Source organism: Sciurus carolinensis, chromosome 3 (assembly GCF_902686445.1).
Source record: "Sciurus carolinensis chromosome 3, mSciCar1.2, whole genome shotgun sequence".
Classification (NCBI taxonomy): domain Eukaryota; kingdom Metazoa; phylum Chordata; class Mammalia; order Rodentia; family Sciuridae; genus Sciurus; species Sciurus carolinensis.
Genome location: NC_062215.1, coordinates 67050230 through 67066282, shown reverse-complemented (window position 1 = coordinate 67066282; position 16053 = coordinate 67050230). Strand labels below are relative to the sequence as shown.

Here is a 16053-nt window from a genome sequence, read left to right as displayed (position 1 = left end):
CCTTTGGCTGTCCTTTCAAATATCAGTTATAACCTGAGTTTTTGAGTGATCTGGGAAGCCATTCAAAATTGAGGTAATTTGCAAGTATCTGACACAAAGGTGAGCTGTGTTATTTTTTTTTTTTTTTTTTTTTGTGCTGAGGATTGAACCCAGGGCCTTGTATTTGCAAGGCAAGCACTCTACCAACTGAGCTAAATCCCCAGCCCTGAGCTGTGTTATTTTTAAGGAGACAAAGTTAAAACATCTCTGGATACCTTACTGGATCTGCTCAAATACTCAAACGTTTGACTGAAACCCCATATTTCTATATCAAAAAGCAGTTTAGAGATAACCTTGACTTGAAAAATTTTTACAATGAATTATCAATTTTATACCTTTTCTTTCAAGATAATAGAACAAAATAAAAGCAAGAATCACTTCGTTATAGCTTCACCAAGTGGTTCCTTTTGAACAAGACTGAACCCTGAAAGGTTCATCAGAATTACTAAGCCTAATAGCTGGATTCATTTTATTTTCATTTGCCTGCAAAGTAGTTACAGTTGGGGTTTTGATAGAGTTAATGTTGGACTGTTCTTCTGATAGTAATAGACTGAAAGGTCCGATTGCTTCTTGAAGTTACAGTTACTAGGAGGTTGTCAGAGTCTGTCATCACAATGAAAAAAAATCATTAATACACAACAATGGTTTGCACTGAAGAATGAGCAGGCAGTAGATCCAGACAAGCCACGTAAAACCAGCATCTAAGGTGTAGATGCTGAAGACTGAGACAACCTCCCCCCTCCTCCATTCCTCTTTGAGAATTCTGGTAGCAAAGAGAAACAAGATACTGCACGTCCTAAATGAAGGTCCGTGCTCCACTAATTCAGCAAGTTAGTCTCCCAGGCTGAGGCAAAGCAGTGCAGGGGTGGCAGTACAGGGGTAGTCGTTCCTAAATGACATTCCAAGCACACACCCCACCCTGCTGTGAGAGTTAAGCTCATCAGGACAGCTTATAATGATCAGATTCACCTGTGATTTTTTTTTTTCCTGTGCGTCTCTTTTTTAATAGCTTTACATTTGCTAATTGACTGGAGATTTGGTTATCTCATTGCTTCTTAGATTTCCCCTAGGTCATCTCAAAAAGTTATTAATTTATCTATAAAAACTTGGGGACTTTCATGTCAGAAGTTATGCTAAAAACCTATAAATGGTATCCAATGGGTGTTATTTCTTCTTAGTACATTATTAACCTGCAATTCTGGTAAAAACATGGACACTCATGTTTTAAATAACACATTCTGTCTTTACTCATTTCATTTCATCCCTCATAGAGATATTTGAGAGGAAGAGGGATGATGCTGGAAGATTTTTCTATCTTTAAACTACTTTAAACTACTTTAAACTTTAAACTACTCATAGGAGAGGCTGTGCCTTTATTAATCAATCATAAAATATCCCAAATCAGATGCAACTGTCATTCTTAAAATTGGATGGGGTATGTGGATATCAAAGACAAATTTTGTGTATTTTACAATTTGCTCAGAGCTCAGACTGAGACCTAAATAACCCTCCTCTGCACTAATGCTACCACTCTTAAACCCCCATCTGTCAACCCTGCCAGAATACCTTTATGGGGAACTTAAAGGTTGCAGTGGAAGGAAGACTTCTAAAAACTGTCCCTAGGCACAGAGGGCCTGTGAAGCTGAGATTTTTGGAGGATTCTGGTTCAGAGTCCTGGAGAGCTCTGAGGTGGTTATTTGTACTGACAGCTGGACAGGAAAAGCCCAGCACCCACGGCAACTAGAATTCAAAACAAACAGTGAAATACATGAGGAGCTGGGGCGGGGGACAAGGGAGAAGGGAAGCTGGCCTATGTGTGAGTCTGAGAATAAACCAGAGATACATAATTGACCTACTTCTTACAGAGTGTAACCTAGAATCCTGCGTCTTTTGCAGAGTGTATTTTGTGCTTTAATGACTGCCAGGTGTTGCTTTGAAAATCCTGACCACTGAAAACGCACACACCATCGGGGAGAGATGGCAGAATTGAGATGGCATTGTAAAACATCTGGCCAAACACAACACTTGTGTTTATATCCACTCTCAACACCCTGAAAGAACAGTAAAGGAATAAAAATTGGATAAACCCACAGGGACAAACAGAATCATAGTGTAAACAACAGTAAAAAGAGGCAGCAGCATAATTTTGGAAGTGAGCCAGTGTTACCTCCCCCAGGCAGGTGGGGAAAGTCCCCAAAAACTAAGGGCCTGTAGAGAGCAAGGGTCAAGGAGCAAGCCAGTTCATCTGACCACAGGCTGCAGAAAGATCTGGAATGGGAAGGACCAGGTACCTCAGTAGAGGGGGGAGGTATACGACTAAAGGAGGAAGTTGGTGTCAAATCTGTATAAAGAGGAATTAGATCACCAGGTCTCTCTCCTCCCAGACCTCACGAAGCACAACAGCTATCTCAGTCTCTTCCGATAGATGGCACAGAGTTTACTGTCTGAAGAAAACAACCAGGCTTGGGGATACCAGGCAGGGTGGAAGAGAGGAGTCAGGCACCATATTGAAGCCAAGGATATTAAGGTGTAGATGCTGAAGACTGAGACAACCTCCCCCCTCCTCCATTCCTCTTTGAGAATTCTGGTAGCAAAGAGAAACAAGATACTGATATTCTAGGGTACCCCACAGATGGCCTATCCCCAACTAATTGCCTTATAAGGAAGTCCGCCACCTATAAAGCACATACACAGAGTTTCCAAGTGGTTTTTCTCTCTTCAGTGTGAGTAGATGATCAAGGATCCCCAGACATCTGAGGAAGGCCCCTGGCTAAGATCAAGACAAACGGAGAAGAGGGAATCCAGAGATGGCAGGTGCAATACGGGGAGCTGTGTGGAATGTAACACCAGAAGTGTCATGCACAGTCACATTTGTAACACAAGAGCAACGTGCTTCTGAAAGGGACATTCCCAGAACAAGGATGAGCTCCTGAAGCTGAAAAATGCGAGAGCCGAGATGAAAGATTCACTATCAGGCTTGGAAGGTGAAGTGGAGAACATTGATTTATTCAACAGATGCAACTGAGTAACTGCATTACCCTTGGAGTTGCTCTAGGCAGTGGAGACACACCAGGGAGCAGAAGAGATGACGTTCCCCGGCCCCATAGAGCTGGGGGCCCAGCTCTGCCAGCGGCAGGAGAGCCTGTACAATACCAGAGCATGTCAGCGACTTGCTGTGTTGGAAACATGTTAAGTGCTGGAGGAAAGAGAAGAAATAGAGCTTGTGAAGGAGAATTGAGAGCACCAGGAGGGGAGGGTGCAGACACGTCCAAATTTTCAATAGGACGCTGAGGCTGGTCTGGTTGAGGAGGTGACAGTGGAGCAAATGTGTTGCAGACATGGTGAGGAAGTGAGCTGTGTGACTTCTGGAGGAAGATCCTTCCAGGCAGAGGGCACAGCTAGCACAAAGGCCCTGGGACAGAGTGTGCCTGGCCTGGGCAGGGTGCATCCGGGAAGCCACTGTGGCAGGAGTGGGGCCCTGAAAGCCCTCGGAAGCACTGTGGGTTTTGCTTTGAGGGAAACGGAGAGCTACTACAGTGTTGAGCAGAGAAGTGGCGTGACCTGACTTTGGTCTTAAGAGAGCTCGGGCTGCTGTGTTGAGATTTGGACAGCAGTGATGCGCCACACTGTGCTTACACCTCGGTCGTGTCCTCTGAGCCATTGGCCTCTGGTCCTCTCTCAAGAAATGTCTGTCGGGGCTGGGGTCATGGTTCAGTGGTAGAAGCGCTTGCCTGGCATGCCTGAGGCACTGGGTTCGATCCTCAGCACCACATAAAAATGAAAAAAATAAAGGTATTATGTCCATGTACAACTAAAAAATTATTAAAAAAAAAAAAAAAGGAAGAAAGAAAGAAAGAATTATCTGCTGGCTCCTCCTCTGTCACTCTGCTGTCTTCTGTGCTTTGCTTCATGTCCCCAGGACACGTCTCTGGCTCCCACTCCCCGAGTTGCCTCCTGAAGCCTGGTTCCGCCTGGAGAGTTCGCGCGGGTTTTACGAGGGCCCCTCTCAGCTCCTTGTTTGTTGAACCTCTCAGGCATGTACAAATAAGGATTAAGCATTTGTTTATGGAATATAAGCTTTAATTTTCTGCTTTCTGAACCTCTGTCATCAGACAGACCGAGCCCTCCACAGAGGTAAGCTCTGCTAGCTCTTGAAACACCCAACAATTTAAACTGCTTGAAACTAAGAGAGAAAAATGGAAAAATCATGTCTTACACCTTAAATTCCAGTCTACAGACCCCTGGCGAGAAAACCAGCAGTGCCTTCCCCTCCATGGACACACAAACTTTTATGGTAGTATAATCTGTTTAAACCAAAATACATTTAGATTATACAGAAAAATACCTGAACCACTTTTTCCACAGAATCCTTTTCTTCTGTAGTTTTTCAGTGGTACTCTTTTTCTGATGTTAAAAAATAAAACCTAAGAGATTTCTGATAAAGTTGGTGATATAACTGGAGGCTCCCAGAGTTTATCTTCCTCAAAACTGTGTGAGTTAATAAATATCAAATGTAAAAACAACAAAGAACATGCCACCAACCCTGAAACCAAAAAAAGATACAGCTTTATACCGTAAGATTTGAGAAGTGTCATCCAGAGAAAGAAAAATTGGACCAAGTTGAAAAAAAGATACTGAAAAATCAATATGTTCTTCAAAGAGAAAAATGGAACATGGAGAAGCACAAGCAGGGAACTCTGGAAAGTCTCGCTGCTTTGAAGGTGGTTGGCATTTAGAGGCAAAAGACTTTGTGCCCAAGCAAGAAGAGCCAGCAAGGTGTACCATCTTTCCCGCATCTGAAATATTCATGAGTCGGGGAGCATACGCTAGCAATAATTATTACAGTTTAACCAAGAAAAGCTCCTCTAGGCATGGAAAAAGAATGCCAAGCCAAAACCCACAACAGCCTCAGACTCAGGGAAGCATTTATTTCCTTAGAATGAAAGAAAGGACTCCATAGCAATGACCCAAAGCCCCAGCTCCCTCCCCACTGCTCTCGGGCAGCTGAAAGGCTAGATAAGGCTTACAGACCATGGACATGCAGCCATTGTATAGGTGCAAGAATAAAATAAGACCCAGTCAAGCACTATGTGGAGGCAGATGGTAGGCTGAGAAAGAATGGCTTACATGCAGGAAAGAGTTTCCAGGTCATGCTGACATGTGACTGAAGAAAAGAAAAAAAAAATCCATGTACAAAAAGAAAGTAGCACAGCCTACTGAAGATAAAGAATGGGCTTTAATGGAGGAAGGAGGGACTGTATAGAGGGAAAAGAGGGGTGGGAGGGGTGGGGGAAGGGAAAAAATAACAGAATGAATCAAACAACATTACCCTATGTAAATTTATGAGTACACAAATGGTATGCCTTTACTCCGTGTACAAACAGAGAAACAACATGTATCCCATTTGTTTACAATAAAAATAAATTAATTAATTTAAAAAAAAGAATGGGCTTTCTAGAAGTGGTAGTAGCCTGGGCTTTCTGAACACAGACTGCCCACCAGGCACGACTTTAGTGTTTTGTGTGTGTTGACTCCATTAATCCTCACAACACTGTAAGGTAAGCACCATTACTGTGCCCATATTCCAGGTAAAAAATCTAAGGCAAAAAGGATTAAGAAGCTTGCTCAAGTCTACCCAGCAGTTACAATCAGGTCTAGCATCTGGACAGAAGCAGCCTGTGTCCAAAGCCCATTCTCAACTACTCTTCCCAGGAAACTCATTTTAGGCAATTGCTCTGTACTCTTTTTTGTGGGTGGGCAGGGTATCAGGGATTGAACTCGGGGTATTCAACCACTGAGCCACATCCCCAGCCCCATTTTGTATTTTATTTAGAGACAGGGTCTCACTGAGTGGCTTAGCGCCTCGCTCTTGCTGAGACTGGCATTGAACTCTAGATCCTCCTGCCTCAGCCTCCCAAGTCACTGGAATTATAGGCATGTGCCACCATGCCCAGCCTGCTCTGTACTCCCAAGGAAATTGAAGAGAATAGAAATTAAATGGCCGTGCATCTTTTCTTGGAAGCTACAGAGGGAAGAAGAACAAGAAAAAGAAAGACATAAGTTCAGGAATCAGGAAGCCAATGTGAGGAGTAGTTTAAAAAGTCCCAGGAGAGAAGCTGTGCCGAGGCCCTGAAGTGTATGAAGAGATAGGAAATATCGAAGAGAAAGACTCAGTTAAGGTACCTGGCAGTTGAAAAAGTAGTGCCGATCACTTGATGGGTCTAGAAGAGCATTTGGCAAAAACTAGCAGTAGGCATACTAGAAAATAGAGCAAATTTTAAAAAAGTTGCCTATACTTTCTTGACTACAAATAAAATCAGATTCACTTGTAAAGGAATCACAGTCATATTCCTTAACACAGTAATGAACCAATGTAATATATCATGCAATATAATATATCCACATATGACTTAGTTATTCAGTATATAAAATCATTGATACATGTAATGTGAACAGGACTGACTTAAATTTTTGTGTAAATACCATTGGGATGATAAAAGAAGTAAAAGTGATGGCGAGAGAGAGAAATCTCCAACCTATGTCATTTGGACAGTTTCTAAAAGGATCAACCAAGAAATAACACTCCGTGTTTTATTTATAAATGTGAAGGTGAAAACCAGTAGCAGCAGCTGAATTGGTCCAGGCAGAAGGAGACTGGGGGGGGGGGGGTCAGGTGGGCGAGGGGAAGTGCCACTGCCTTTTATTTCAAGCATTTTGTACTGTTTGTTCTTTCCAACTGCACAAAAGCTAAACCAGCACCACCACAGATAAAACTTTAAAGATTGTCCTTAAAAAGCACTTACTCATAAAATGTTTTAAGAATTATTAAAGAATCTAACAAAATATCTTAATAAAAAAGCTCTCTAAAACATCTTTTGGAAATCAAAAGATTGATTTTCTATGTAAATGTGGCTCCCAGGAGTCTTAATTTCCTTCCCCTTTAAAAAAAAAGAAAAAGAAAAGAAACAGCATGAACTTTAAAAATGTTGCTTCATCTAAGAAATTGAATCACATACTTCCACCCGCTAATTGTATTCTTTTGGTTTCTCAGGATGCTAAAGCAGGGCCTTTATTTGAGCGCTCGGGTGGAGGCGCTCAGCCATCTGCACAGTGCATTCGGCTACAGGGAAGAGCCACTTTGACTAAAAAAGGGCTGTTGTGTGGTGCCACATGAGACAGCGAGATAATTTTTACTGTTTCATTGTCTCTAAATAATGTTTACATGTGAACTCTGGATTCCCATCACAAATGGCTCACATGCCTTTGCTTCCCTTATTTATTGTGGTTTTTCTTGACCCGTTGGGATGCTCCCATGCCACATGCAAAGAAATTTATCTTGACTGTGCCGCAGGCTGCAAAGGAGTCCATCTGCAGGCAGGTGGGGCACGTGGAGGGTCTGCATGAAGACACTCCCAAAACAACTGGATGAAAGAGGCAGCATGTGTTTGTAAGCACAGGTGGGGATTTAAGAAGAAATACAGAAACCAGAGGGAATCCGAAGGACCCCACTGTGGGCTTGAATTAGAGGCCGAAAATCCTGACCCCTTCAGGTAGGGATGAGGGAGGGAAATAATGCCACAAACCTAAGAATTGGAATGGTTATCTAAGGTGCCACAGTAAGTAGCGACTGGAGCATAATGGGTGTGTCCACAGTGCAGACCAGTAGCAGCAGGATTCCTGTTTTACCGTCTTTGCAGGAATACACATAAATTATTGGGAGTTTACCTCGCACCTGAGGAGGAGGGTGTACAGGCTGTGTCAGAATCAGTTTATAAATCCAAAGTGACATTATGCTAGTGGCCAGTGTGTGTGATCTATGTAAGGTTAAGCTTCACCAGAGAACTATAGATGAGCCTGGCGTTCGATTCTGACTCATCTTGCTTCCCTTCAACATTACTAAAATATTTATCCACAGATATTTTCATTTTGGCTTTCTTCTTTTTATAACAATAAAGTTAAAACAAGATTCCATTTTGAAAATCAGCACACGCTTCCATGCAGAATGAGACCTATAAAATGACCAGTGCAGTTCCTTGCGCCCTCTATTGGTGGCACATGGAGTTGACATGCTTAGGCTCTGGCCCCTGTGTACTGGCCTGCAAGTTCCTCCTCTGAGTTTGTGAAACAGCATAGCTTCTGTAATGTCAAAGTCACCTACTACCCAGCGAGACAGCAACATTCTCCTTTTTCCTTCTCTGTCATGAAGGTGTGGCGGGGCACCTTGGCCCGCATGCGGTACAGGAGGACCAAGGCGGCTCTGACAATAATCAGGTACTACCGTCGTTACAAAGTGAAGTCCTACATCCATGAGGTGGCCAGGCGCTTCCAGGGCGTCAAGACCATGAGAGACTACGGGAAGCATGTAAAGTGGCCGACCCCTCCTAAGGTGCTGCGCCGATTTGAGGAAGCCCTACAGGCCATCTTTAATAGGTAAGAGCTTGTCGATATGTGTCACATCTATTTATGGCGGCACGCTTAACACATAGTCACAAATCCTGGACCTTGAAACTGGCTCGGCCCTGTGCCATTGTGACATTTACCTATCCCTGTGACTTCAGTTTTATAAATTTTGCTTTCAGAGGGTATCTTCTTGCCTCTTCAAATAATGACACTGCCAATTTATTTTTCCTGTAGCAGTTGACAGCAGCATGCCACAACCCCTGGATCTAAGCCACATTTAGAAAAGCTACTAACATGCTGTCTCTACTTTGTTATTAGCAAAAAATAACTATTTCTTAAAATCACCCACATAACTCATACTAGGAAGTCCATTAATCCTTTCAAAACAGCGGTTCCCAATCCAGCTGTGCCTGAGACTCATAGGGAGTTTATGAAACACCAACTTCCAGAGAGTTCTGTTTGATGGAGCTGGGGGTGGGACCCAGGCAGAGGGCCTTTTAAGGTTTCCCTGGTGATTTTTAAGTACAACCATGGGGAAAAACAACTGTTTTAGACCAAGCTATTTTTTTTAATAAACACCATGTAAACTTTGGTGCCTTTGCAACTAATCTTCATTTTTTTTTATAACCTGCCCTGAATCTGAGTCTGTCCTTACGTAAGTCCTTCCTTGTCACTTTTGGAGCTTATTTGTTGCCTGTGTGCACCAGATATACAGTTGTCCCTCAGTGACTTCAGGGGATTGGTTGCAGGGCCCCCTGTGGACACCAATATCTGCAGATGCTCACTTCCCTTATGTAAAATGGTGCTGGCCTCTGCATGCACCCAATGCACATCTTCCCACATGCTTTACATTAATTATCTCTGTTAGTCATGACTCCTCATACAATGTAAATGCTATGTAAATAAATCATTGTTATGCTGTATTGTTTAGGCAATAATGACAAGAAAAACGTCTGTATGTGTTCAATAAAGTCAAACAATTTTTAATCCAAAAGTAATTGAATCCCTGGATATGGAAGCCACACATACAAAGCACTGACTATATCTAGCTTTGTCTTATAAACTTAGCTAGCAGTTCTCAAATAGTCATTTGAAATCATTAAATAAAAGAATGCTAATTGATATCCTGAATGTAAAAGAACTAGCTTAAAATTCTGTGCTAAATCAGATTTTTATCTTCTTTAGATTTTGTTCTATATAACTATAGAAGGGATTAACAAATAAAATGAAAGAAAACCTCTTTAATATGTATCATTTGCATTTTTACAAAATAGGAAGCGAATACTCATAAAAAGAGATCAGCCATGTGCAGTTTTTAAATTTTCTATAGATCTATAAGTATGCCAGTAACTTATTTAAGCTATTTTATTATTATTCAGTGGCACACACCTGTAATCCCATCTACTTGGGCAGCTGAGGCAGGACAATTGTATTCAAAGTCAGCCTGGGCAACTTAGTGAGATCCTGTCTCAAAACTTTAAAAAGTATGGGGGGAGCTGGGATGTAGGTCAGTGATAGAACACTGCTAGGTTAAATCCCCAGTGTTGAAAAGAAAAAGCTCAAACAACATAGAATTATTGAAAACAGAAGTATCTCATTCTTCAAGTCTGAAGACACAATACTATGTTAGTTTTCAATCTTGGCAGGCTTTTTAATACTCAGATAAAATATTCTCACGAATGGTGTCATCTACAATCTGTACTTTTACATAATTTAAAAGTAATTAAGCTATACTTAAAGGTATTCTCATTGTTTAAATGAAATATATAGGATATAAGTTTAAAATCCTCCACATCTCCCTTGTCTCTTGCTATTCTATTCCTTCCCCTGAAATAACCACTCATCAACAATTACTGTCCTTCTAAACTTTTGTCCACAGGTTTATGAACACATACACATTACATGCTCAGAGGCAGCATGATAGAGTGGTTAAAAACACAGACCCCAGGCTGGAGTCATAGCTCAGTGGTAGAGTGCTTACCTGGTATATGTGAGGCACTGGGTTTGATTCTCAGCACCATAAATAAATAAATAAATATCCATTGACAAAAAAATAAAAAAAAAAAACACAGACCACCCCAGGTGGGCACCATGGCACACACCTGTAATCTCAATGATTCAGGAGGCTGAGGAAAGGATCTCAAGTTCAAGGCCAGCCTCAGCAACTTAGCAAGGCCCTAAGCAACTTAGTGAGACCCTGTCTCAAAAAAATAAAAAGGACTGGGGAATGTGACTCAGTTGCAAAACCCTGAAGATTGACTCAATCCCCAATACAATGCAAAAATATATATGTACGTATATACATATATCCACATCCATCCCCCAGGGGCCTGGCTACTCTGACTCTGCAATGATAGCTGTGTAACTTTGGGCAAACGAGTTAACCTCTCAGTGCCTCACTTTCCTCCTCTGTGAAAGGATCGTAATAACGGCACCTGCCTCATAGGCTTGCTGAAAGGATTATGAGTAAATATTTACAAAGCATTTCAGATAGTGCCTGACACATAATAAGTGCTATGGAAATGTTTGCCCATTCTGTGAGTGTGCTGCGCATACACAGCCACATACCATTTGGGCTTCTTATCCCCTCCTCTCTTTTTTACATAAGTAGGATTATATATTTGGTTCTGTGACCTTAGTTAAAAATAAGTCACAGAGACCATTCCATGACAATGAAGATCTGCATGATATTTTTAATGACTGCAGGAGCTTGTGATTGATTTCTGTTAGATTACAGTGTGGCCTATATAAGACTTCTTTTTAAATTTTGAGGTTTAATTTGTGGCCCAGATTGATTAATCTGTGTAAAATACAATTTACACATTCAGCAAATATTTACCTAACACCTGCTGAGTTGCGGATACTGACCTGGGTTCCAGGGATATAGTGACAAACAAGAAAGATGGGGAAGACATCTCAGCCCCCCAGGACTTACAACCGATGAGCACATGAAAATAATGTGTCTGCTCTGTTTGTTGTCTGTGTGCACGCTGCGTGTGCCCTTGCACACTCTCAGTGAACTTTCCCTTTGTGTCACCCACTCAGAAGTCAGCAAACCTGTTCTGTAAAGAGTCAGCAGTAAGTGTGTCAGACTTTACAGGCTGCATATGGTCTCTAACACATTCTTCTTTGCTTTGTTTTGGTTTGGTTAAAAGACTCTTCCTAGCTGGTAAGTTGTACAAAATCAGACCATGGGTCACATTTGGTACAGGCTATAGTTTACCAACCCTGATCTTGAATTTTTTCATCTGTGGAATACTAAAGGAAGTGCATCAAAGGAGTCCACTGTTATTGTTGGAGACTTGTTTCTGTTTTTCTGGAATCACAATGCATATCTAATTGTGTTTAAGATCACTGCTCTTCTTCACGTGAATTCTTTTTAATCCATCCTGCTTCGTGTTCAGCTCTGCCCCCTCTTCGTGTCATTAGGCTGCTGGTTCTATGAGCTGTTGTTGTCTACTGCACACAGATATAGGTGGTGGTTTGCATGACCAGGATGAGAAAGCATGTGGTCTCTGCAGTGGTGAGGTCAGGTCCCTTGTGCCCCAGTGTGCCTTTGTGCCTCTGTAGTCAGTCAGGTGAGGCCCTTGTCCTGGGCCACTGAGGACAGTAAAGGACAGCCTGACCAGGCATAGGCTGGAATCAGAGCAGCAATCAGAGCAAAGCCAATAATGAAATTTGGATCTCAAGGGTTCATTTAGGGTAGCTGCTTAGAAAGCCGCTTAGTGTTATAGAGCCTGCATGTCACCAGTGTCCTTGACCTTGACCATCACTGCTCCAAGCCTATCACTGTTTTAGCCTCTTGGGCCATGACCTTGGTGAGACAGTCTGTGTCATGAATGCCAGTTGCCATAGGAAGTAAGGAGGAGATTCTTGCTGTGGTGCTGAGCCTTTGCTCTCCCATGATTGTGCCATTGCTGACCCTAGCTGCCAGGGAAGGTGTCCTGCCTCACCATGACCAGCCAGTCCATGTGCAGGGGACTTGCAAACCTCCCACCTTAACAGTCCATCCCCTCCTATCGCCGATACCAACCCCTGCTGCTTGGGCTTAAGAATTCCCTGGGTCTCATTGAGAAACCCATCCAGCCTCAGGGTTCCTCTCCTCCCTCACTAGCCACCTCTCCAGCCCTATTCCGTTTGCTTCATGTCTTCCAGAAAGCCTTCACACCTTGCATTATACTGACATTATTCCCATTTCTCGGTGGTATTTTAATTTTTCCCTTATTTTTAGATTTAGTCTGTGATTTCAGTGAGAATTTTCAGTTTTAGTTGGATCTTGTTCTAGTATTCCACGGGAGCATCATTTGAGAACCACTGGCTTGACTGTTCATCTCATTAAAGGAAGTTCAGCCTGTTTCCACCCACCCTGCTTCAACCTCCTGTGGCAGAAAAGAAGACATAAATAGGCTGAGAGCTGCTAAGAGCATAAAACACCTCAGACCTGTTTTGCTCAGTCAGGATTATGTTTGGTTTATACTTTCAGTTGCTTGTGCCAGAAAAATCTTAAGAGTCAGACGGACATGATGGCACAAACCTGTAATCCCAGCAGCTTGGGAGGCTGAGGTAGGAGGGTTGTGAGTTCACAGCCAACCTCAGCAACAGCGAGGTGCTCAGCAACTCAGTGAGACCCTGTCTTTAAAGAAAACACAAAATAGGGCTGGGGATGTGGCTCAGTAGTTAAGTGCCCCTGAGTTCAATCCCTGCTGCCAAGGGAAAAAAAAAAAAAAAACCTTAGAGTCATCATTAAACTCCTCCTTTCCCCCCACATCTAGTCCATCAGCAGATCCTGTTGGCTCTTCCTTCTGAATGTGTCCAGAACTCATTTTCACCTTCACCATCTCCTCCCTGACCCAGGCCCCCTTCCTCCAGCTTGTGCATCATGGAAATAGCCTCCCAACAGGTCATCCTGTCTCCAGCCTGTAGCAATCACAATGATCCTATTAAAGCGCCAGTCAGGTCACATCCCTTCTTTGTTCAGAACCTCCCAGTGACTTTTCATTCAGATTAAAGGTCAAAATCCTGATAGTGGTCTCCTGGTTCTGTGGATTCTGGCCCTGCTCTCCCTCTGCCCTCCCTGTATGATACTCCCCCACCTCAGGCTGCTCCAGCTTCACAGGACTCCTGACTGCACCTCTGACCTGCCCAGCAGGCCTATCTCCCAGCCGTGGCACCTGCCAGTTTCTCTTCCTGGAATGCACCTGCTCAGCTGTGTGCATGGCTGGCTCCCTCACTTCCGTGGTCTCTGGTCTACCTTTATCAGAGGTGCCCCCAACACACCCTGCATAGAGACGACCACTGGCAGTGCTTCCTTCATGGCTCTGCCTGCCCATCACTCATGCTGCATGTCTGCTTGCCCAGTGTCTGAAGCCTGTCACTCCTCTCTAGAGTACAGGCACCTGTTAGAAAGGACCACTGTTGGTTTGGCTTGTTGCTGTGGCTGCCTAGAACAGAGCCTGGAATTCAGTGGGTACCTTGGACGCACCTGAATGAGTGAATGATGAATCCACATGTTTTGTGCCCTGTGAACCCAGCCTGAGTATCCCTTATCTGAAATGCCTGGGACCAGGAGTGTTTCAGCTTGGGGGATTTAAAGACTTTGGAATATTTGCACAGACTTTACTGATTGAGCTATATTCAAGAAGTTTGGGGTTTCAAAGCATTTCAGATGTCTGGTTTTTGGATTAGGGATGCTCAGCTTGTATTACTGGAGCTCACATATCACTCAGTTCTGGTTGCTTTCAAAGCACACAAACAACAAAGGAAGCTTTAGAAAGTCTCTGTCTGCATAAAACTGGGTATTTTATAAATTTTGGTGTACATTTCGGGAGCATTTTGCTCTTTTTTAGCCTACTATGCAAGTGCTTTGGTTTTAATTACTTAATGGCAGCTCAAGTTATTTTTGAGAATGAATGTGATTGAGTTTCTGAAGTCTCTGTGTTTGGTTTATTTCCTTGTAGATGGAGAGCAGCCCAGCTCATCAAGAGCATACCTGCTTCCGATCTGCCCCAGGTCAGGGCAAAGGTCGCAGCCATGGAAATGTTGAAAGGTCAAAGGGCTGACCTTGGGCTCCAGAGGGCCTGGGAGGGCAACTATCTTGCTTCGGTAAGTCCAGGAAAACAATGTGCACTCTATCCTGTGCTCTTTACAAAGAAAGAAGAATTTTTCTCCAAGAATTTATATAAAGAATAATAAAACACTTTCAGAAACTTAATAATTTCTGTGAGAAATACTAAATTAAAAGATTTTATTATGTCTTACTGTACAGTATTTGATGTCACCCCCACTTTTAAAAGGGCTCTCTGTTTTGTTCCTTATGTATTAGGTACTCTCTATAACCTGGCTTTTGAAAATTGAAAACCTCCCTTGAATTATTCAGCAACTATTTTTAATTACCACCTTTATGTTAATTATTTCCCAAGCTATATTTCATCCTCTCCCCAAATTCCTAATTTAAACATTTTGGGGGACCTTTGATGTTGTAACAACCCTTTACTAGCCTACCATCTGGGTTGAGGAGATAAAAAGAACACCTGTGAAACTACATTTAAGAATAGTTGTAAAACCCATGCTAAAAGATGGCCTTGGCTTCTCACATGCTAAGCATTCTCATTTCCTTGTTTTCCTGTTTCTTTTAGAAGCCCGATACACCTCAAACCTCAGGCACATTCGTCCCTGTTGCTAATGAACTGAAACGTAAGGACAAATACATGAACGTCCTCTTTTCCTGTCACGTTCGTAAGGTAAGGCAAGCTTGAAACAGACTGTCACGGGAAGAAAAGTCAAGATTCAGGTGAACTCACTTAAGTAGACCTGCAATGAGACACGACACACATGTGCCGAGCTGCAGCATCAGGGAACCATGCCCGTCTGTGCCAAGGCATGTTGAAATGTCACAGAGGGAAGTAAAGACCCTTGACAGCCATTTCTTCTTGGAACAGGCTGGGGAAGTGGCTCCAGGCCAAAGATGTACGTTTCATGGCACGTACCTTTCATAGCCTCTCCAGACCTGTATTTAGCGGTCATTCAGCACTTTCTATACATGTATCATTACAAATAAGAAAAAAGACAGGGTTGGGGAAGGACGAACATAATTTGGAAAAGAGGGGGAGTTCATACCAAGGTTTGGAGGGTGGTGGTAAACATTTATAGGCTATGAGTGTGTTTGCTCATCTGACGCAGAACACGTGGGTTGTCATCAGCCTGCAGGTGACAGCAGCTGGGAAGTGGAAGTTGAGAAGTGGAAGGCAAGGGACATAGTTAAAGTATTTGTAGGGATGGTGGAGTGAAACGGACACCATTACCTCATGTACGTGTGTGACTGCAGGACTGATGTGATCCTCCTGTATGTGCAATCAGGGGTGGGAGGTTGTGCTCCGTTTATGTATGATTTATCAAAATGCATAAACGCATTCTACTGTCACGTGTAACTAATTAGAGCAAACAAGATGTAAAAAAAAATAGAGAACACATTAAAATAATTTTAAAAGAACCTTTTGTAAAATTATCCAAATAACTTTTTTTTTTTTAATATGAACTTGGTGGAGAAATCTCCATGTATTCACTTTATTTTTTTTAATATTTTTAGTTGTAGATGGACACAATACCTTTATTTCA

The 16053-nt window shown here is 42.6% G+C and overlaps 1 protein-coding gene across 1 annotated transcript in view; it reads left to right on the top strand.

Moving 5' to 3' along the window:
• The window catches only part of Myo1d (myosin ID), a 309366-nt gene that overhangs the window by 166491 nt on the left and 126822 nt on the right, over positions 1–16053 (top strand). The window contains 3 exon segments of the mRNA XM_047547346.1: positions 8246–8469; positions 14397–14541; positions 15075–15179. Coding sequence (XP_047403302.1) covers positions 8246–8469; positions 14397–14541; positions 15075–15179 — 474 coding nt within the window.